This window comes from Corvus moneduloides, chromosome 23, assembly GCF_009650955.1.
Source record: "Corvus moneduloides isolate bCorMon1 chromosome 23, bCorMon1.pri, whole genome shotgun sequence".
Taxonomy (NCBI): domain Eukaryota; kingdom Metazoa; phylum Chordata; class Aves; order Passeriformes; family Corvidae; genus Corvus; species Corvus moneduloides.
In genome coordinates, this window is record NC_045498.1 from 3,294,899 (window position 1) to 3,317,670 (window position 22,772).

Sequence of the window (22,772 nt, forward strand, 5' to 3'; positions counted from 1 at the left end):
TCTCATCTGCTGTTAAATGGGCTACATGATGCTGAGCACACATTTGGCGCATGCCTGGCATGGCTGCGCACATCCCTGGAGGATTTTCTCAGGAGAGCCTAGGTTAATACACATTTTGCCTTTGTGCTGCCATTTGGAGGGTTTCTACTGAAATCTTAAAAATCATTTGGGTGTCCTCATCCATCAGCTACTGGAAACATTATTGATAATACAATCATTCCTTTTTTGGTCACTCTGTTTCACTTTTTTTCTGCTGAGGATCCTGTAATTTGCCACTGCTGAAATTGAGAGATGATTGGGATCTGCCAGGTGCAGCACGGGAGCCTTGCAGAGGCAGTCCAGGGAGGGGAGGCCTCTTGCATCCCTCTTACAGCGAGGGCTGTGCTGTGCCTGCCCACAGCTGAGGGACAGTCTGACACAGCCCTGGGGAGACTGAGCAGGCTTGACATCTCAAGCTCTGCACTGGCCAGACTGGGGTTCTGGTCTGTACCAGGCAGTCTCCCTCTGGGGTGTCACCAGTTTGGGTCTCTGAAGCACCTTGTCCCATTAGCTGTGGGTATATCACAGTGACCTGAATGATATGTGGTTTCCCGGGCATGTCTGCTGACCCCAGTGACAGGGCTGTGGTGGGGGAAGCATGAGCCAGCAGAACACCAGCTGCATTGCCCCCACAGCCTTCAGGGATGGTGACTCCACTGCTGCACTGAGCAGCCTGTGCCAGAACTTGTATTGATACAGGCAGTGCTGCTGCTCCTCCATGAAGGAATAAGCCATGGGTGCCATTAGCTTCAAGGTGGTAGCTAGCTTCCACTCTAGGGGCTTCTAAGACCTGGGAATCTTAGAGCACAGGGACAGTGAGTGTCATCCCACAGAACCTGTACTGGACCTTGCTTTTGCTATGGAGGATTCACCTGGATGTTTGTGGCCATGGAGGACACCAGAGGCTGCAGTCCCTGTGCAGTGAGTGGCTGCTGGTCTGGCAGAGAGAGCGTCTCAGTGCGCAATAAAATCTTCTTCCATGTCAGTCCAGAGGGGCAGAGCTCCCCACTGACAGCAGCTGCACTGAGAGCTTGGCATGGATTTGCATAGATGAAATTTCTCCTGCCATTCATGCAGTCTTTCTATCTGCCAGCTTCCCTGCTCCTCTCTGGAATCTGAAGTCCACACAGGGAGCATTCAGCTGGCCACGAGCTCTTTACTGAGCGTTTCTTTGCACAGATGTCCCCAAGCAATTCCATGAATTGTTGCTCTATAGTCACTAAGCTGTTTGGGAAAACATTTCAGATAACTGTCCTACGCATTGGGGTGACTGAATTAATGGCATTTGAATGGTCAAAAAGATAGTGTGAATTGAAAACAATGCTGTCCCTGTCACAGGCAGCAGGAGAATTCCAGCTGGTATTTTCATTGTTAATGAGCAAACCCAGGGCACTGTGTGGCCTTAATACCTTAGAGGGGGGCTGGAGAAATGCACAAACCAGCCTGTCACTTCCCCTTCTGGATTTTCCAAATGCCAGGGAAGGAATGCTTTTAAAATTGTCTTTCAGAGCTCCACAAGTGACACTGTAGCTTGGCTGTGGGGAGGGAAGGAAAGGGATGACAGTTGTGGTAGTTGCTCAAATGTGTGTTTGCCAGAGAACTGTGATGTACGCCAAGTTTGGGAGCTCCCCCACCCTTGGGTGGCAAGGTAGCACCTCTGCCTGAGGATGCCCACAAAGGTGGGAGCAAGTAGCCAGTGCATCCCATGAAGTGGCAGACAGCACTCCCAGAGGTGCTTGGCAGTCAGGAGAGCTTTGCTGCATCTGGGCTTGGCGGAGCACAGCCATCCTAACCATACATCATCCGGAGGAATGGGCACTTGGGTAACACATTAGAATAATACATCATTAGAGCACTGTTGCTATGGTGATGTATTAGGGCAATGCATCATTAGATACCTTCCATTGATGATGTATTACTCCAAACATGGCTCCTGCCAGCACCAGCACAAGGGCCACAGAGGAAGTCTTGTCTTTTTGCAGAAACTCTACCCTTTCCCTAAGGAAAAAAATCTGAGAGTAGTGGCTTCACTGAGGAGACACAGGGCAGGGGCTGGCCCATCTGTCCTGAGCCTCTTTACTATGTGACTTGCTCCATGTTGAGCCTTATGCTGTTTTCTGAGGACCCAGTACCTGCATTTTAGTGCATTGTGGGCAAAAGGATCTGCCAGTGCTGCTGGGCAGAGGGACAGGGTCTGTCCAGACCCTGCCTGAGCTAGAGGGTCTGAGACATTTGTGGGTGCATCCTGCAGTGCTGCTGGAGGGCTGGCAGTGCCTGCTGAGACCCTCCCGTGAGGGGGCTGCTCTGGGCTTGTGCTCTCCGTGTCCTTCACGCTGTGCCCTCATGCAGGGACTGGATCACTCTGAGGAAACTCATCCTCTTCTGTTCCCCAGGCAGACAAACATGCTGGTGTCATGTGCTGGTGCCCAAGCCTATGGCAGAGGAGACAGATGGACCCAAAATGGAGCCCAGGGCAAGGGTGACTGCTGCTGCTCACCTTCCCATGAGCCTCTGTCAGGGTTTGATGCTAGCTAAGTGCCAGGCACTCACAAAAAACCCCCATTTACTTATTTTCCTCTGCTATAGCTAAGCAGAGGAGGGGAAATTAAAACTTCATTTTCATGAGTTGAGATAAGGATTATTGAAAAAAAAACCCAAAACACTTTAAGGCGAAACAGGTTTAAAACTTAAACCTTATAAAGAAGATTTATTATTAACAGAATTAAAATTAAAATTAAAAATGAGAAATCAAATCGAACTTGCAGAACACTTTCTTTCCCAGTCCCTCCCTCTTTCTACCAACTGCACATGGAAACAAAACATGGGGGTTTGGTCAGTATTTCACTTCTTAAAAACCTTTCTTCAGTATGCTTAAGAAAAAGAGTTTCTTCTGCTGTGCTGTGGGATCCTTCCCATGGGAGATAGTTCTCTGTGAACTTTTCTATCATGATTTTAACTTCCACAAGCAGCAGTCCCGCCCAAACCTGCTGCAATGTGAGTCCTTTCCACAGGCCAAGCAGTCTTCCCACAACTGCCTAGCGTGGGTCATTTTGGTTCATGGGGTTTAATCTTTTAAGGATGAGCTGTTCCAGTTTGGAAGCGAAGGCTCTCTCCCTCTATCTCTAAAAGCAAGGGTCATCTCTCTCTGTTCAAGTTCCTCACTAGATTACAGCTTTTCAGCACCCACGCACTCCAGCATGAGTACTCTTCTTCACAGGCTGCACGTGGATCTCTGCACCTCCCCATGCACTTCATGAATTACAGGGAAACAGTTTGTTGTATTATAGTCCTCACCATGGCTCACAGGAGAATCTCAGCTCTGATGCTTGGAGCACCTCCTCCCTCTCCTTTTTTTTTTCATTGACCTCGGTGCCGCCATGTTGGTTTTCCTCACATGTCCTCACTTTTGTTTTTCCTCTGACTTGGAAGAAAGTTGGTGTCTGTAAATTGTAGTTGAGAGGTTGATCTCGTCCAGGCTCTGCATCGGGGAATTGCTTGCCATGTCTCTCACTGCTGGCCATGTGGTCCCTGCTGGCACTGCACGGGCGGCTCCGGCCTTGGGAGGGCCCTGGCCGTGAAGTCCTGGCCTCGGGAGGGCTTTGGCTGTGTGGTCCTGGCCTCAGGAGGGCTCTGGCCTCGCGGTCCTGGCCTCAGGAAGGCCTCCGCCGGCCCCCGCCAGGATGGGCCCTGGTGGCCCCCCACCGGGATGGGTCCCAGCGGCTGCCTCACCCCCCCTCGGAAGAAGAAAGAGTTTCCCGTGGTTTTTCCTTTCTTAAATATGTCATCACAGAGGCGTTACCAACTTGTCTAATTAGGCTAGTAACCTGCCCATTGTCAGAGCCTTCAGCGATTGGCTCTGTGCCGGACATAGAAGTTTCGAGCAGCTTTTCTCCTGCCCACTAAAACCAGGCTGTGTAAAACCAACACAGCCTCGTTGTGTGCTATCAGCTGGGCTCAGTTCCCTTGGGATCACTTTTTCCTTGCTCTTCCCCTCAGCCATGGGCAACCCTGGCCCTAGCCTGGAATGAAACCAAAAAGTTGAGCCCAGGAGAATTTCCAGCCAGCTGGGTCCTCAGCATCCCTGGGGTCTTTGCAGGGCTGCACTTTTTTCAGCTCAGCGGGCTAAATAAATTGCTTCAGAGAGCAGACTGGGAAAGCAGGTTTCTTTCACTGCAAAGTATGCTGTGTGCATCAGATATAATTTGATTTTAATTAGTGGACAAGAAAGCAGCATAGTTAATAAAGTATGCACTGCCTTTTGCAGGAATGCCAGTCTTGAATTTTTGGAAAATTCAATCAAATCAGAAAGATCAGTGCAAGGTGAGCCAAGGCTGAGAATGTCTGGGCAGGAGCATTGTAAACAGAGTCCCAGGAGAGATCCCTGACCCCTGTAATATCCCATGGTCAGGATCACAGCAGAAAAGCAGTTTGTGGAGCTCGCGCTGTTATCTGGTGTGGAGATGCCCCAGTAGCCTCAGGCAGTGTGCCAGCTGCATCCAGGGACTTTTCAGCTGACTCCCCTGCCTGCTCTCAGCTCAGGCATGGGCAAAGGTGGAGCTGCCCATTGCTTCCCTCCCTGTTTTTTCCTGCATCTGGAGGGACCTCAGTGCCTGTCCCACTTCCCTCATAGGGGACAGCTGTGACAGGGCTGCTCCTGGGTCCTTCCATCTCTAGCACTGCTTGGGGAATGCAGGATCACAAGCAGCCCTGCATGCAGCTGCTCATACACAGAAGCTTGTGTTTGGGCAGCAGGTCTTCTGGGCTCCATTCCCAGCAGTGTGGGCTCGTGGTTAGACCACTTAAGAGCCAGGCTGCCCCCACATCGCCCTGCAGATGCACACTTCCTTCCCCTGAAATCTCTGTGGGAGCAGAGTCTGCCCACTGAGGGCAGAAGGGCAAGAATAAGAGGCTGGTTGTGCAGACTTGAAGTGTGATAAATAATATTCCCTGGAACTGCCCTGCTGCTGGTTACTGATCATCATAAAGTATGAGACACTTTAGGAGAGCAAGCCTGTGTCTGCCCTTGATGCCAATGCTTTTAAGGGTTCAGGATGCTGCCCTGCTCCCAGGCACCATCTGCAGTACTGTAAGCCAAGGCTGCTTTTAGCTTCTCAATCAATTGGATTCAATTAAGTGATAACATGAACCTATGGGTAGAGCAGTGATTGCTTATCCCTGTATCAGCAAATTATCCCCAGGTAGTGCAGAGAGGTTTGTGTGCCCTGGGCAGGAGTTGGGGTGTGAGGCCCTGGTGAACCCTCTGCCATTGGGGTTCCTGGGAGAGGAGACCCGCAGCAGGAGCCAAGGTGGGGCTGCCCAGCACTCCCTGACAGGAGCAGCGCCCCAGGAAGCCAAGGTACGGTTATTTAAAACACTGTTTTCACTCTGTCCTCAGCTCAGTGTTCCCACCAGGAGACTCAGCCAGCACGCACCCTGACATGTCTGGAAGCAAATGTTTTTGGGAGGCTGTGGGCATGTTAAAGAAGCAGAGCTGCCTCTGCCACTCTCCCCCTGCACTATGGCCATGGGGTGTGCAGGGCACCACAGCTCTCTGAGGCCAGACCTGGCTGTGAGGGATGTCAGACATCAATAAACATCACTGTCAAAAAGGACAGGAAAAGGTTATTTATCAGAAAACAGGCCAAAAAGTAGGACTGCAGCTGTGGTGACATGTGCTGTGGCCACGCTGCCAGGGCTGCATCCCGTGGTGGCTCGGAGGGGTCAGAGCCACCGCTGCAGTGCCACTCACATCCCCACACCACTGATTACCATGGCTCAGCTCAGCAGCCCCATGCTGTGCCTGTGGCCAGCCTGGTGCCACCAGCCATGAGAGCAGCCCAATATTTCTCTCACTTCCCCTGGTGCAATTAGGACTGTGTAGGAGTGACGGTCTCCTCGGAGAAAGCCAGGCTTGGAAGGGGCTGAGATTTCGGACCAAGCACAGATGCCCTGTAGTGTTCCCCGGACTGCTGAGCTCCTGGGCTTGAGGAGCTTCTGTCTCTGTGCAGAGACAGGCAGCTCTTCATCTGCTGGGGCTGCAGGAAACTGTGTGCGCGCATGGGACTGTGCTTCTGTGTGACGTGCTGGGGATTTGAGAACAATGTTTTGCAAAACAAAACCAGACAAGGTTATTAATTTTCAAGATAACACAAACAAGAACAGTGAGTTGCTGTTGAGTTGGTGATAACTTGCTGGTGACTGCAGTGAAGACATCTGTATGCCATGTTCACATGTGGCCTCATCTACCTGCTCTGCCTCCACAGGTGATGCACAGGTGGTGCTGGAGCTGTGTGGGGCTGGGGCTGGTGAGAGCTGGTCTGAGCCTGGTGGGGCAAGAAGACCCAGTACCACAGACCTGGGCTCAGGAGCAGCGCCAGGGACAGGCACAGGACATCTGGTGGTAGTCCTGATGCCAGGGCTGTTCCCAGAGGAGTACTAAGGCCTCAGGGATGCCCTCAGCACATCCCTGGCACAGCTGGGAAGCTTTGCATCCTTCAAACCTGTCCTGACGTTGCAGTTCAAGGTACAGCCCCGGTGCTGTACCCTCCCTCTCCCCATCGCCTACCTCTGATTAGAGCCCTCAGAACAAACCTGCTAATGCCTTTCCCAAGCTCTCGCCCCCACACTTTTGCCATATAAATCACTATAATTAAAGTGTTTGGAAAATGCTTTGGGAGCCCAGACAAGCATCCCCACATGCTACACACCCAGCTTGGCAAGTCCAACTTCCTGCTGCACCCACCCTGCTGCCCCGGGCGCTGCATCCCTTCCCTCCCAAAACACCCAGCAGGACAGAAGAGAGTACCGTTCCCAGGCTGTGCTCGCCACAGGCTGCGAACATGCCTTCGGCTCAGCGTCTGGCCAAGGCAGTGCATTGAACAGCCTCCCAGACAGAGAGAGGCCAGAGAGATGGGACAGGACCCCTGCCAGCCCCTGGCACCACAAGCAAAACCTGGGCAAGGCTGTCTGTGAGGGGAGACAAGGGTGCTCGTGGTGCTGGGGGAATCACTGCTGTTCACACCTCTCTGTCACCAGCTCAGAGAAACAGTGCTTTCTGCTGACTGCTGGAACCTGGGTGTAGAGAAACTTGGGGAGAAAGCCACTTCAAGAGAGCATGGAGGGCACAGCACACTCCACCTGGCACTGGCCCTTCTGCTAATCTCAGGGGAATAAGCCCACAGGCCTGTCCACACCAATGCAGAGGAGGCAGCGGAGGTGAGCCCTGGTGGAGCAGGCGGGGCTGGTGGGGCCCAGGCAGGAGGACAGGGCTGCTCTGGGGACTGGCAGAGACTGCTGAGATGGCCTGGCACCATGATGTGGTGCCAGCTTTCCCTCTAGCACAGCTCTACTGGGCAGGAGCAGGTCCCATCCTGCCCTAAACCAAGGCATGAAGAACCCAAGAGGTTTTGGCCTGTCTTTTTAACTTGGAGCAGAACAGACCTTCAGGAGCTGGTGTGAGCCACCACCTGCGGGAAAAAAAGCCATTTTTCAAGCCATGGGCAGCAACATCCATGAAACATTACTTTTTAACAGTGAACCCCTGGAGTGCAGATCAAAGCAACTGTGTGAACAGGCAAAGGCAAAGGGAAGGAACAGAGCAGCAGGTGAGGAGACAGAGCTGCCTGAATGGGAGTGGCGCAGGCATGCAGCGACTCTCAGGAGCCCTGTGGACGCGGCCAAGCAGGCACAGTGGCCCAAGCAGAGCAGCTCCTGACAGGGAGTGAGTCTCTCAGGACACCGGTGTCCACGCAGAGTGTGGCTCCTCGTGTCACCGTTTCTGGACCCACCACCACCTGGTGCCCTGGCCCCCTCCTGGCCTTCCTTCAGTGACTCCCTGTGACCACTTTTGGTGGTGGCCCCTCATTCCCACTCTTGTGCTCCACAGTTCTCTGCCTAGACTCCTTCAGTGGGTCGCTGCCTGTTTGTCCTCCTCTCTCCCACTGTGCTCAGCTGGGACCCGTTGTGCCCTGTGACAGGAATATTTGAGTCACCTGGACTTTCCTGTTCTATTCCCAACAGCCATGCTGCTCCCTGGTGCCAGCACTGCTGGCCTTGCCACAGTAGCCCAGGTGCCAGCCCGCAGCAAGGGCACCTTCCCACCCAGCACACTGGCCACTGCAGCTGTTTGAGGCTGGGGAACTGAACACCCCAGTTTCTTCCTAGGGTTCGGCTCCAGAGCTGGGTCCCAGTTCTACTCCAGCCCTGTGCTGACTGGCAGGAGCTGGTGGCTCTGCTGCAGGCAGCACCTTCTGGCAAGTGGCTGCTGTCCCAGGGGTGCGGTGCCAGATGATCACTCCAGCCCCTGCCCACCTGCACCAGGATATCTGTGCAGGGGCATTGCTGCATCTCCTGCACCTTGACGCTCTCCCTCTGCTTTCCCAGTCACCCAACAAGACCAAGATCCACATGCAAGGATCTGCAACTGTCCTTGAACAGTGGCCATTGTGGGGATTTCACAGGCTGACAGAGCCTGTGACCATGGGAAGGTCTGTTGTTTCCTGCCACTTATTCTTCCTCAGCAGGGAGGGTTTGGCAGCCCTGCTCTCTGTGCAGACAGAGCTCAGTCCTGCTCCCAGCTCCTGCTCAGCATGTATTTTTACCTTTTAATGAAAGCAACTGATCTGCCTGAAATGCCTCTCACTCTTCTCTGGGGCTTGGATTGCCAAGAAATGATTGACGCATTTAATAGAGGCAGTGGGTGCAGAGGAATTGGCAGGAGCCCAGGCTCATGATACACAAAGGATACTGCCGTTCCTGCTTAGGTTTTCTGAGTCCCTGCTCTCAGAACACACTGTCCTGTGGGGGGCAACTGCACTCCGGCTGAGTGAGCTCAGGAGCCCTAGGAACAGGGCAGGGGCTGAGCCATGGGGACGGGGAGAAGGTTTTGGGGCAGGGAGGGCTGCGTAGGGGCTGCAATGCATACCCCTGAGTGCAGGCTGGAGAAGCCAAACCTCTGTCAGTGCCTATTTGGTTTTTCTACTGCTTTGAGCTGTACGGGGTTTGTCCCCACAATGTGGGTGAATGTGTACAGCAGATACTTGCCTGGTTTTGCATATACACGCTCGTGAACCTGCATGTGAAAGGGGCTTTTTCTTACATTTCCTGGAGAGAAACCCCCCTGCCATGCATAGACTAGTTTGGTAACGGCCCACACAGATTGCATTTAGCACACATTCCTGTGCATGAGTGCTCCTAAACACTCACGTGCACACATATGAGCTCACCTGCACCTGCAGGTGTTCACCCTGCTCCCTGTCCCACACCTGAGCACTGGCATATGCCATGTGACACCCACATGCGAGACAGGTGTCAGTCGAAACAAACCCATCACTTGGCACTAAGTAACAGTTGCTACAGCCTCCCCTTCACACTGGAACACTGTATCAGCCAACTCCAAGGTTTAGACCAGTACAGTCTGAAGGCTTTTGTCTCTGCAGCCTTCTGGGAGGTATCAGAGAGTGACCCTTGGCCGTTTCCTAAGCTCAGGAGTGGGGTTAGAGGAACAAAGCCGCCTGTCAGTCCCTGATCATGGGGTCTGACCTCGGCTTAGCTTTGTCCCATTTGAAAGGCACTGTGAAGCCACCACTGAAGTTACTAATACCTCTCCCCTGGGTGTCTTCAGAGGGACACCCATTCCAGATAACTCTAGAGATTGATTTCCAGGAGCAGGCTAGGTTCCTTGTATATTCAGTGTATACATTGCTCATCCCCTGGAGCTTCCCTTGTCCTGCTGATATAAAGGGCAATTTGTAGAGCTTACAAAGTCTTATTAAAGTATCATTGTGAAAGGGTACCTGAACAGAAAAGAATAGAATATATTTGTCTCATTAACCAGAAACTTAAAAGTCGTGTTTCCTCTTCCTTGCATTTTCTTCCCATAGGAGGGTAACAGTCATTTATTATCATGCATGGAGAGAAAAGCCTCACTCCTTGGAGGATGTGCTGATTTCTGCGAAGCCTCTGCACCTGGCTTGTGCTCTGGGGCGGGCAGGTTGGGAGTGAGCATGCCTGGTGCTCAGAGGCCTGGCACATTCTTTCAAATAATGCCAAAAGAGCAGCATTATCTGAAAGCAGCGCAGCCTGAGTCCTGTTTGTGTGGCCACAGCCAGTGTGGGCTGGAACACAGCACAGGCTATTAGCATGTAATGAACACAACAATTACTCTGTAAGGGGGAGAAAGGGTTAGGGCCAGACAGAGTTTTAAGAATAAAGGCTTGTTTAGGAGAATTATTCACTGGGTCCCTGCTGTAGGTGGACGGCAGCAGATTAGAAGGAAACATTATCTCTCAGGGCAAGTTCAGAAGGACAAATGAAGCCAAACTGGCACGGGTTGAGTCTCAATACATTATTCTCTTTGCTCTACAAATCTGTGAGAACAAAGTGCTCAGTGTAAGTGCTCACCAGGGCCATTTTTACCCCTGTAGGACCACAAAAGTTCAGCATGAGATGAAGTTGGCTATTAGTCCACTAAAAGAGCATTTGAGTTTAGAATTTAGAGTCTCATAAAAACATTATTGTCTGTATCCCAGGACATTTGTTTGTTAGGGCAACATGGACTGAAAAAATGTGCCCCTCTGTACAGCTGTGTGCCTCACCAGCCTCACCACAGCCAGCCCACCTCAGGGACTACCTCAGGCCAGCCTCCCAGCCCAGCATCACCCTGAGGACAGCCCCTGAGCCTCAGCCTCAACACCAGTCTTGTCATCTCTGCAGGTGAAGAAGGATCGTTGCTCCAAAGAACACTTGGCCTGATGTGTTTTGTTGCGGCAGGAGGTTGTATCTTGCTCACCCAACATGCAGTACTGCGCAGGTTCCCTGAAGCCTCCATTGACATTTCTGGCTCTGCTCTGCTCACATGTGTCTGTAGTTTATATGTTCACCTCACCAGGTCCGAGGCAAGGAAGAAGTTTATGTCCAAGTGAAAATGCCAAGGACCATAGAATTCTTGCCTTCCTCTGCCCCAGAGATCACAGTTTGGCTCTTGGGGACACTGAGGCATCTTTCCCCTCAGCACTTCTCTGCCATCAGGAAGCCCTCTGTCATCTGACAGGAGCCCTCCTTCCTGAGGCTGATGTGGCTCAGCCTGCTCAGGACCAAAACCCAGCTGGAGCTGCTGGACTTGGTCTTGGCTCTCTGAGTGAAGTGCAGTGGGTGGCAGCATAGAGACGATCAGAGCACAGGATCTGACAGTCCCTCCTGGACTTGCAGACTGGAATAAACAAAATTATGGACAAGCCATCACGAGTGCGTCTATGACACTTCTGGGTTGTGAGCTGCTTGCTGCCTTCCTGGTTTAGAATGATTTTGACAAAAAGCATCCATATGATTTTGATATATTTAAGCCCATGGCCAGGCTTTATAAGATGCTTGGCAATCTATGGGACAGGTTTTAGAAACATTTTGTTTTGCATTTGGATTGTCTTCCAGCTACCAAGATGATCAGCTTTGGGCTTAAGTCAGTAGTGGGAGGAAGGTTCTAAAGACTTCTGCAGTAGGAGACGTGGGACTCGGCAGGGCCACCCCAGGACTGCAGCTGCCCCAGGACACTGCTAGGAGCTGTGGGCAGGCAGTGAGCATGGCTCAGAGCAATCTCCATCTCCCCCAGATGTTTTTTCTCCCAACCCTCAAAGGCAGCCGGCACACATCCACTGCTTCCTCCAACTGCACAAGGAGCATGTGCTTTTAAAAGGCTAAAAAAAAGGTGGAATGTATTATCTGTTTACAAAGTCATTGTAAATATTAAAGAGCCAATGAGGGGAAATGTCCCTGATGATGTCTTTTCAGGAGTGTGGGAGAAAAATCCATGCAAAGCCACTATCGAGGGGTATGGCCAAAAGGCAAGTGATGCTTTGAACCTGTTCAAAGCCACAGGGATCGGCCATCTTCCTGGCACTGCAGTGGGAAGGAGCTACCCATCTCTCCTCAGAGTCAGCTGAAAGGTCACTTCAGCAAATCCACAATTTAAATAAAAGATAGTAAGTCCCAGAGAGAGTTATTTGAAAATAAAAGGCATCAAAAGCAAGATAGATGCATCTATCTGAGTGGCAGAAGTCCTGGAGAGCTTTGGTTTAGTAACAGAGTGTCTGTGCAGTGCAGGGAAAGGACAGATACCCCAGGTGCTTCTGAGGGGTGCACCTGCAAGCACCTGTCACAGCAGGGATGAAAAGGGAGCCTCCATCCCCCTGTCTCCATCCCCCCTCAAGCCCCCTCTGCTGCACAGAGCAGCCTGGGCCCTGGGAGCCCCTCCTGCCCTGCCCCACCAGTACACCTGGGCTGGAGAACCGTGTCCCTGCTGCCACAGTGGGTGTCATGGCCAGGAGGAAAGAAGCATCTCTGGAGAGGCCAAGACCTGGGAGAGAGTTGTGGCTTTGGAGGACTTGTCTCCTGTGCTCCTGAGATGTCCCAGGAAAGGACAGGAAATCATTAAAAACTCTGAGGAGATACTTTGATTGGAAAGGCAAGCAAAGCAAAGCAGTCCATGGTGTTATGTAATGCAGCTCTGTTGAAACAGTGCAGGAAAGTTGCCTTGTGCCAATAAATCAGACGGCCATGGAGGAGCAGATGTGAATCACACCTTGCTTCATATGCCCTGCAGTGTTTTCACTTATTGTTCCAGTTTTAAAGATTAATGGCACTCAGAGATGAGTATTATCTACACTTCCATTTCATACTCATTATCAGAAGAGCTTTTTTCAGCATAATTAGCATGGATCAAATTTTCCAAATGGCTCGGCAGACTTGCTGCTGTTCCTTGGTTGCTAAGAATGCCTGGGACGTCCCACTGCTGCTGCTGGGTGCACTGGACCCTCAACTCCCCATAGCACCATGTAGCCTTTAAATGTGGAGAGAAGGGGCACTACTGAGATGACAGCTGCTGCGACCCAGAAACAGGGGTTCCCTGACTTGGCCTGCCAGGAACGCCCATGTTCTGACACAGCTGGTGAGGGTTGAGGGGCTGAGGGGCTGGCAGCCTCTCTGTCACTAAACAGGAGGGCAGGAGGCTCTGGCTGCAGTGGGTAAGCCAGGGGCAGGTGTTGGTGCTCACCAGCCCAGGCAGCAGCAGCCCTGAAGCCCCAGTGCTGGGGCATGGGCCAATCGCTGCTCCAGGCTGCTTTATATTATCTGGGCACTTGTGCCTGGTGCCCAGCATATCAGGGCATTAAGTATTTGATACCTGGAGAAGTAATGGAGGTGGGTTACCTGCACCAGGAGCCAAGCCTGGCTGTGAGGCAGGAGGTCTGGGAGAGAGTGAAGGTGGCGTGGAAAGGCTGAAGGAAGTGGTGGCTGGGGATGGGAAAACTTGCTGGCATCTTTCAGGGCTTATCTGGGACTGCCAGTGCATGTGTGGGGCTGGTGCACGCTGTCCATGCTGTGTTCCCCGCAGGGCTGTGTGTGAAGGGCGAGCTGTGGGTGCTGTGCCCACAGGGGAAGGCATTGGCAGTGCTGGGGGGAGATCAGTGGCAAGCAAGTAAGCTGTGGGTGCTTGTGTGGGCCTGCCAGTGGCCTGGAGAAAGCCAGGGAGCACAGTGCTGAGCTCCCTGCTACATCCAATCAATCTGTGATCGTTTCTATCATGAAGATAAACTGGCCATTGTTGCCAAAAATAAATGTTAGCATTCCAAATCCACACTTCAATAGCACCAGCTCATTAGAGATGCATATCATTTGGCTCCGGTCCCACACCTTCTAGCTCGTTATAAATATGCAGTTGCTGCTGGCTCTACCCCAATCATCTCTGCAATCAGAGCTTTTAATTAGGTTAATTAAATTGTATCAAACCTCGCAGGGACGCTGTTCACTGATGCTGATGAGGCAGCCAAAACAGACCTTAACTCTAGCTCTAATGAAGGCCCTGCTGCAGCTAATAACAATGCATAATAAATTAGTGCTTCCCTAGAAAGGTGCATCAGGGCTTGCATTTCAGTAAATGATGATCTATATGCACTAATTCACTATTGCAGTCTTTAGGTCTGCCAAGCCAGGGACATCCTGGGAATAGGTTCTCACTAAATAATGGGCTCCTGACTGCTTAAAGCAATGCTGCTCACCTGGGTTCTCTCAAGGCACTAACGGCTTCAGGTACAGAACTGGGAGATGGCAAAGCAATTATTTGCTGCTTTCACCTTGCCCAGCCCTGGGTCCACTCTTGATGCCTGGCATCTCCCAACAGAAGCAGCAGCATGTATTTATTTACTTGAAACCTTCTGTAATGGAATTTGGAGAGGAACATTTTGTTTGGAGGGAAATGGCTGGCTGTGTCCAAATGTGGCAGCATGAACAGGGATGGTACCCTGTGCCCAGGCTCTTCTTAGACATTAGCAGCCCCGTGTTGCTCCTAATCAGATGGGGAAAGGTCCGGGTGGCCAAGGAGCTGTGGAACAGAGAGGTTTAGGGCAGCCATGCTGAGCAGCAATTAGTCATTCCTGATTTACATTCTGCTCTTTCAACTCCCTGCTGTGAAGCTGCTCAGGCTTGAGTGGAGGAACTTCACCACCCTTTTCTCCTTGGCGCCCTTGGGCAAGACACCTCAGCTGAACCTGGCTGTAGGGTCCTAGGGAACAGCAGGGCCAGGGCAGCCAGTCCTGCAGCTGGAGACACCTGCAACCCTGCACCAGTCCACAGTCCCACTGGGGACCCTGGAATGGCAGCATCTGGAGGGTGAGTGGTGGGAGGGCTCATGGTGAGCAGACGGTAAAAAGCAGGGCAGCACCTGTGAGCAGTGGGATGGGTGGGATCAAGCCTCCCTGCTCTTCTCTGTTGAAAGAACACAGCCAGGGGGGCCTCCAGAGGCTCTGGGGGGTCCCTCTGGCTGCCACAGCACATGGCCACTGATGGAGACCCCACAGTGGCTGTCCTGAGGGGGGGTCCAGAGCCTCCCCAAGCAAGTCAGCTTCTGTTGCCATGCCCCAGGCACCCCACTGTGGTCTCCAGTCTGGTTCAGACTTGGAAAATGGGGCCTACAGGAAAGCAGCTGAGAAGCCTAAGGGCTAGTGATGGTTCTTCTGCTAGTAAAATATATTGTTGCAGCTGCCTAGAGATAATCCTGCAAGTGTAGTCTGCTATTAATGTTTACAGACAATCATTATCAATTGAGTTGTTCAGGACTTGAACAAGGAATTACATGAAATTATTATACAGCATGATATTATTGAATCGCCTAAAACCTGAGCTGTGAATCTGCGGAGTATTTTGATATCTGTATCTTTCAAGCTGCAGGGAATCTCCTTGCTAAAGAACCTGTTGGTTCAGCTTTTGATGCTATAATTATCACAAACAAAAAATAGCTGTGGGCATTTTCTCGCTGTCCTTCCCCACGAGGGCCCAGCTAGAGGATGGCGATCCCACCCATGTCTCACTTTAAATCCTGTGCTGTGGCCAAGTGGGCTGGGGTTTTGATTCAGTTGTAAGGCATTGGCTCTTTCCAGACCCTTGCAGAAACATTTCAGTGCTTTAGGATGAGGATACCAAGCTAAAGGCTTTGGGAGTCAAAGAGCAAGGTCTTTGAGGTGTGGATTTTTTTCCCGGATACCATTGGGAACTCTGCAGGTGTAAGTCAGTCCTATCTGCTAAGGTAGAAGTTCAGAGATCAGCACCCACCAAATCCTTCACACCACTGCAGGCAGGAATAGGTGAAAAAAGTTTGTGGACAAGAGCTGGCACCTCCTTTTAGTCTGTTATGGCCACAAGATCATAAACCACTCCACAGGCTATGGGATTTGTACCCAGACTTTGGAGGTCAGGGTCAAGCAAGAAGCCCGATCAATGTGACCACCACGGATGTAACAATGCTCTGGTTTTCCTTTGTTCAGACCTTCATGGTTTCCCAGGGAAAAGTAAGTCAGAACAGGCACAGCTTTTGCTACCCAGACCCTATATTGTGATCACGAGACTGTGTCCTGGCTGGTACCTCAGCTCCCAGCAGACAACCACCACCCCCAGGACAAACAGTGTGGCCCTCAACCAGTGACTGCTCAAAGAAAGACTTGCAGCTGCCTACTGCGTCCCATAATACCTCACTCCATACCGGGAAGAGATGCCTTTCTTCCAGGGAATAGGTCACTTGTGCCCATGCCAGCACTCGCTCTGCAGTGGGACAGAGATGGACAAGGCAAATGCTGGGCCTGGCCAGGTTGTTGCTTTTCAATTCCTACCACAGGATTCCTTGAGGGTCTCCCAGCAGAATCGCTGCTTTTCTTTCCCATCCTTTTCAGTAATGTTCCCGATGCAGGTAAAATTAATCAAGGGCAAGGATTAAATATTTACCTATCTAAATCTCAGTCTAAAAGAGGTTTCCCTTCACAGACACCGGCCGTTGCGCGGGGACGCCGAGGTGCGCCGTGAAAGCATTGAAGGGTCCCGAACACCCAGGGCGGACACGGGGACGCGGCCCCGCTCCCGGCCCCGCCGCGCGGCGCTGCTGCCCCCTGCCGGCCGGGCCCGGCACTGCGGCTGCTCCACTGCCACGGGAAAAAGGCTGCGCGCCTTTCTCTCGAGCGAACCGAACCGTTCTCACACACGGGGCTTTGTTTTCCCTCCTGCTCACCCGGCGGTTTACAGCCGTTACAGAATCTGCAGACTCCGGGTTCTGCAGACTCCGTGGATGCTCCCCTGAAAAATTTACCCCACGTTTATCTTTGCAATGTCAAGAACAACCTCTGAAGCTGCATTTAAGCATGTAAAAATATCGTGTTTCATCACCAAGATGCTGGAAAAGCTCCAAAGTAAGTAGGGCCTGAGAACAGCATTTTTTTTTCTTACCCCCTTGCAGACCATGTGCTTATTGCTGGCAGCGACAGGACGATGGAGAGAGATAAGAAAAGGAATGTTTACACGGAGGCTTCTCTGAACATGCCTGTGCCGCTCCAGGACACTCAGGATATGTCTGCACATCCCCCATCCGTGGCAATGCAACCGGCCCAAGGAAAACCCAGAAGACAAAACTCTTGTCTCACACTTGGTTGCTGCATTGTCCCTCCCTACAGAGAATTTTGGCACTGCCTCAATTTGAACTGAAGCAACTCTGGAGGAAAAGCACACAATGGAATAGTGCAAATAGGAAAATGAGAGGGATTTGGGGATGCTGGGGAAACGACTAGAGAGTAATTTACCTTCAACCTGCCTGAAAAGACAGCTGAAAAAGCTGACCTCCACTCCTGTGGACTTGGACAGGTCCTGCTCAGCCCCAGAGCTGACAATCCCCAATTATCTTCCCTGTCCCTGGGCTGTGCTCAACCCACCTCCCCCTAGCATTCCACTACAACCTTGACTGCTCATGGATTGCTTATGGTGCATCTTACCAGGACACTCAAGCAAATCTCATGGCTTCCCACTGTAAATATTAAGAGAACAAACTCTGATTGATTAATCAATTAATTAGATGAAACACACTGATGGCTGCCACAGGCCCACAGTAATTTGTTATAACAAAGTGCTGAGGTTCAGTCAAAAGCAGGCTGGCACCAGCCCTCCAAGGGAGATGCCTTCTCCTTTCTGAGCAAAGACTGTAACAATTATTCAATGAAATGGCTAACGTTTCCGCTGAAACTTGAATTTGTAAATAGCTGGACCAGTTGTTGTTTCTTTCTTCACCTTTACTTTATGAGTTTTGTCCTGGAAAAAAGAACAAGTACAAATATTTGCTGCCATGCAAGAAGGAGAAAAAACCCCACCCATGTAAATAAGAGTCCCTGTCTGGGTCTGACCATAAAAGAAAAACGGTCACTTTGCACTGTTTAGGTAGGGATTTTCATTTTATCTGCTCTTTTCCCCTTCAGGTTGTCAGGCATAATCTGCTTTGCTCACAAGCACCAGAGAACATGAGTCCCATTCAGAGAAGTAATTACAGATTTTTAAGAACGTTCTCATAACTTAGAGAAATGGTTCCCTGCTTCTGACTCCTAGTGACACTGTTTTGGAGAAGACTTGTGACCACCACTTCACAGCTGAGTCTTAGTCCTTGCTTACAAGGTGACACTTGGAATAGCAGATATCATTTACTGAAATGCTTAATTTCCTTATTTTTTCCATACTAAAAGAGGATTACTTATCTTCAGGCATTATCTGGAGGTGTCATTATAAAACCAGAATGAAGAAACAAATACAACATATACAACACATACAATACCAGACCTAATGACTTAACAGAACAGACTTGGAGAACCAGAACCAAGTCCCTCACCAGAAGATCTTTCCGTGTCTGGATTTTCTGTGTGATGACAAACATGGCCTTCTCTCTCTCAATGCGCTGCCTCAGGAGGTCATACTGGTTCTTCCTCTGCTGGGCTAATTTCTGGAAACAAAAAAAAAAAAGCTGTATTAAGACAGAGATGAGTAAGACACTGTGGTCTAAATCCTCTGAATTTCAATGTCGAATGCAAGAGAACATTTAACTCCCTAATGAAAATCCACTTTATAAAGAGGAGGGAAAACAAAAAAAGGGACAGACCAGAGATCAATTCCTGAAGTGCTCAGAGCCTGCAGAGGCCTCTCAAAATGCAACTTGTTGGGTCAAGTTTGCCTAATGAGAGTGGATAGCTTTCCCAGCACAGAAACAGTATTATTGCAGGTGTGATTTAAGTAATTAAATTAAGGAGAACAGATCCCAACATGCTTAAAATATGACTCAGACATTTAGGAGAAAACTAGTCAGTCTACGACTCGTCCAACTGCTTTACTGACAAGTCAAACTGAGACAGCTGGCAGGAGGAAAGGGACCACAGGGTGTTTATTATCTGACATCTGAGTCAGAAAAAACAGGTTACAAATTTACCAGTCGGCAATTTTAAGACAGCTATTTTTACCTTACACACAACCGACTCATACTCCGAACACTGTTCAACAGATCTGAATTACCCGAGCAGAATCTACAGCCGTAAAGCCAAGTGTAGTTACTTCTAGGACAAAAGTGCTGTGATACTAAAACATCAGAATCAAAGCTGATGGCATAAGCAATTCACGCTGAAGAATCATGAAACAACTCAAATTAGAAAAGCCAGGAAGTGAAACTACAGCGTAAATGGCTTTAAGAAGGAAAGCGAGGAGACAAATCTCAAGCCACTTTGGGCTCAGAACCGAACTGAAGAATACTGTAAGATCAGGAATACGGCAACAGAGACATCTGTGTTAGAATAAGCTTCTTCCTATATACCTAATTCAGGGGTGCAAGTGGTTTTGGGGAAGTGTGAGGGGAGACTTAACAGTGGGTGCTGAAAAAAATTACACTTGAAACTATAGCAGTCTAATGAAACAATAGTCCCATAGGTATATGTTCTTTTATAGAGGAGAAATATCTCAGTTTTGCAGGGACACTGCCTAATCAGATCCACACCACTCTTTTCTGGCCTGTACATCACAACTTATGGTGGTCTGCCCACAGTGGACTGGTATGCACTGAAAGAATACTCTGTGTTAGTCCAGGAAAAGATGTGACTGCAGGCTCACCAGGCACTTGGTGATTAAGTGCCTTCCACTACTGAATTAAGTACTTCCACTACTACCTTTAAAAGTTGTAAGAGAACAATTTTGTTCACCTCCACAATGGTGCAATTAATCCTTTTTAGTGCTTGTCATATAAAAGATGTAAAACATGAAGAACGCTGTAAGACAAACCGCAGCAGTACCTTTAGGTGGGCAGGATCAGTAGGTCCCTTCACCGTCTCTCTCTGCAACATTGCAATGGTAGGTCGGTTGTACACTCTATCTACAAGCTCAGGAACGGTGTCCAGCTGTGTGGCAATATCAAACTCCTGAACTATACATAAAAAAAAAGTTAGGAATAAACTCCCATGGACTCCTTTGATAAGCAAACCTTTCAAACATGTTGCTACAGTCAGCAACAGGAGCCCCAGCAGCACAGCTCCTGCAGAAGTGATGTCTCAGTTAGTAACCAATAGGGATTTCTAGAGCACCTGAATTCCTGGGGGAAAAAAGTGTCCTTCTTTTATGATAGTCCACATTAACACGTGACAGAACAAGTTCTGTCACCCGGTTCAAGCCTCACCTTCCCGCTCCGTATCCACGAAGAAGACATGCCGGCCCCGGCCGCTCCCCGCCGCGTCCAGCAGGTGGAGCTCTGCCTTCAAGCGCTCGATTTTCTGTGGAAAGTCCAAGTTTGGCCAAATTCGGACCGAGTAAAATCAAGTCTCCCCTGAGGACATTTCTGTCTGTTCCTCGAGGTTACATATAGCTGAACTCCTTCCTTTTTTCATCTCTGAAAACACATCTAGTCTATATTTATAACATGCCTTCACAACTTTTCCAGACAAGAGGGTCACGGTGACTGTTGCTGTTACCCAGACAAAGTGCACACATCCACCTACAAAGCTCAGTTCCCTGTATGGCAAAGGGGAATGATTGCCATGGAACCACCAGCAAAAGCATGAAGGAAAGTTTAAAGCTGGCTTTGATTTTTTATCTGCAGTGATGATTCTGCTTTGTGAATCAACATCAGAGCATACAACATCTTCAGAAAAGGATCGTATTTCTGTGGATTGCCTGCCTACCATACTCCAACAACCCACTTCAGATTATTCTCCTCAACTGGGAGACCTTCTCATACTCTATAACTCCCTGACAGGAGAGTGTAGCCAGGTGGCAGTTAGTCACTTCTCTCAAGTAACAAGTGTTTTCCCCTATGCTCAGCACTGGTTAGGCCACACCCTGAGTGATGCACCCAGTTCTGGGCCCCTCAGTTTAGGAAGGATGTTGAAATGCTCTAATGTGTCCAGAGAAGGGCAACAAGCCTGGTGAAAGAGTCTGGAACACAAGCCCTATGAAGAATGGCTGAGGGAGCTGGGGTTGTTTAGCCTGGAAAAAAGGAGGCTCAGGCGAGACCTGATCACACTCTACACCTCCCTGAAAGAAGGCTGTAGCCAGGTGGGGACCAGTCTCTTCTCCCAGGCAACCACTGACAGAACGAGAGGACACAGCCTTAAGCTGCGCCAGGGGAAGTTTAGGATGGACACTAGGAAAAAATTCTCTGGGCACTGGAATGAGCTGCCCAGGGAGGTGGTGGAGTCACTGTCCCTGGAGGTGTTTAAAAAAAGTACTGGATGTGATGCTCAGTGCCATGGTCTGGTTGAGAAGGTGGTGTTAGATCATAGGTTGAACTTGATGATCTCAAAGGTCTTTTCCAACCTAGTTAATTCTGTGATTCTGTGACAGGACAAGAGGAAACAGCCTCAAGCTATGCTGGGGGAGGTTCAAGTTTGGTATTAGGAAAAATTTCTTCCCTGAAAGGGTAGTCAAGCATTGGAACAGGCTGCCCAGAGAAATGGTAGAATCACCATCCTTAGAAGTGCTCAAAAGGCATGTGGCTGTGGCACCTGGGAACACACAGGGTAGTGGTGACCATGGTGGTGGCTGGGTGAACAGCTGGACTTCATGAGAGTGCTCTTCCAATCTCAGTGATTTCATGATTTCTCTATAAACATGCTAAGCAGAAATACATATTTAATGTCTTGAAATTTACATAAAAATCACTGCATTTTATAACAATACACAGTGTAATTTTTGATAGTCATCACACCTTTAGGCTCTATATCCAGCACTCCACTGACACTTCCATTGTCCTTTCCAGCATTGTACAAATCAGATTTCACTGAATGAACACAACAGCCAGCAGCAACAATAAGAACAACACAATAAAATAACTATTCTGAGCAAACTAGAAAACACTAAAAGTGTGAGTTATTACCTTGGCTTCTGCAACTCTTTTCATTTCTACATATTTAATATCCTGTGTCCTCATCAACTTCATCTGCTCCGGGGTCACTTCGTCCTTTGGCTGCTTTATTACATGGACTCCATCCTACAACCAGATGAACATGGCACTTACAGACAGCCCATCCCACCTGGAGAGCACTGTGGGGCCTGCTAACAGCAGAAGAACTTTGTTCCTTGTCCCTCATTTTCTTCAAAGCCCTCTACAGGCACCAAACCAATTTTTCTCATTTATCTAAAAATTCATAAATTTAAATAAAAACAAGGTAGGGGAAAAAAAATGCTACTTAGAGCAACAGAGTGTCATCCTGCTTGAAGGCAATGGAGGTTCTCACCTTGACCTCTGCACGTATCATTTTAAAGTAGAACTCATCGGGGTTCTTGTCCAGAGCTTTCTTCTGCAGCGCTCTGAGAGCATTCTGCTTCTTGTGGTAGTCACTGGGGAGGATAAAGCCAACAATCACGAGCTGTTCAGCAGCTTCTCCGTGTTCACCTCTACTGAGGTGCCGAGTCTTTTCCAGCGATGCTCAGCGCTCGAAGATAGCCCAAGGAAACCCTATGGACGCGGGGAGACCCACCCAGCGCTGCCCGCCCCTCGCGGCCGCACTCACTGGGCGCGGAGCCGGTAGTCCTTCTTCTTCTCCAGCAAGCCCAGCTTCGTCCGGGCGGCGGGCTACGGGAGAGACGGGGCGCGTGAGCGGGAGAGAATGCGGGGAGGGAGCGCGCAGGGCCCCGCGAGGGGCCGGGGCCGGGGCCGGGGCCGGGGCCGGGGCCGGGGCCGAGGCCGGGGCCGGCGGGACCCAGCCCGACGCACTGACCTGGGCCCGCTCACGGTGCGGACGCTGCCGCGCCTTGGCGGCTTTCCTAAAGGCGGCCGACATGGCTGCGATGGCGGCTCCGAGCGCCGCTCCCGGGGCCGCGCGGCGACACGCGGGGCGCGCGCCGGAAGAGGCGGGGCCCGGAGTCAGAGGTCAGAGGACGCACGCACCCCCGCCAGGCGGCGCCGTGTCCAT

At 50.5% G+C, this 22,772-nt stretch overlaps 1 protein-coding gene across 1 annotated transcript; it reads right to left on the bottom strand.

Moving 5' to 3' along the window:
- Positions 1-16,705: 16,705 nt before the first annotated feature.
- Positions 16,706-22,716, bottom strand: UTP11 (UTP11 small subunit processome component). Its single transcript, XM_032131992.1, has 8 exons — positions 22,578-22,716; positions 22,371-22,432; positions 22,095-22,197; positions 21,734-21,847; positions 20,039-20,132; positions 19,659-19,789; positions 18,218-18,328; positions 16,706-17,649 (listed from the first exon to the last, which is right to left on the bottom strand). The coding sequence occupies exons 1-8, from the start codon at positions 22,638-22,640 to the stop codon at positions 17,566-17,568; spliced, it is 762 nt and encodes a 253-aa protein (XP_031987883.1). The 5' UTR covers positions 22,641-22,716; the 3' UTR covers positions 16,706-17,565.
- Positions 22,717-22,772: the final 56 nt, after the last annotated feature.

What these genes read in the sequence shown, in the direction of transcription:
- UTP11 (XM_032131992.1), bottom strand. Translation starts at nt 22,640, where the DNA reads ATGTCGGCCGCCTTTAGGAAAGCCGCCAAGGCGCGGCAGCGTCCGCAC. An exon ending in AAAGAGTTGCAGAAGCCAAG is followed by an intron (nt 20,133 to 21,733) that starts GTAATAACTCAC and finishes GACTTTCCACAG; the next exon opens with AAAATCGAGCGCTTGAAGGC. An exon ending in CTGATCCTGCCCACCTAAAG is followed by an intron (nt 18,329 to 19,658) that starts GTACTGCTGCGG and finishes TTTTGTTTCCAG; the next exon opens with AAATTAGCCCAGCAGAGGAA.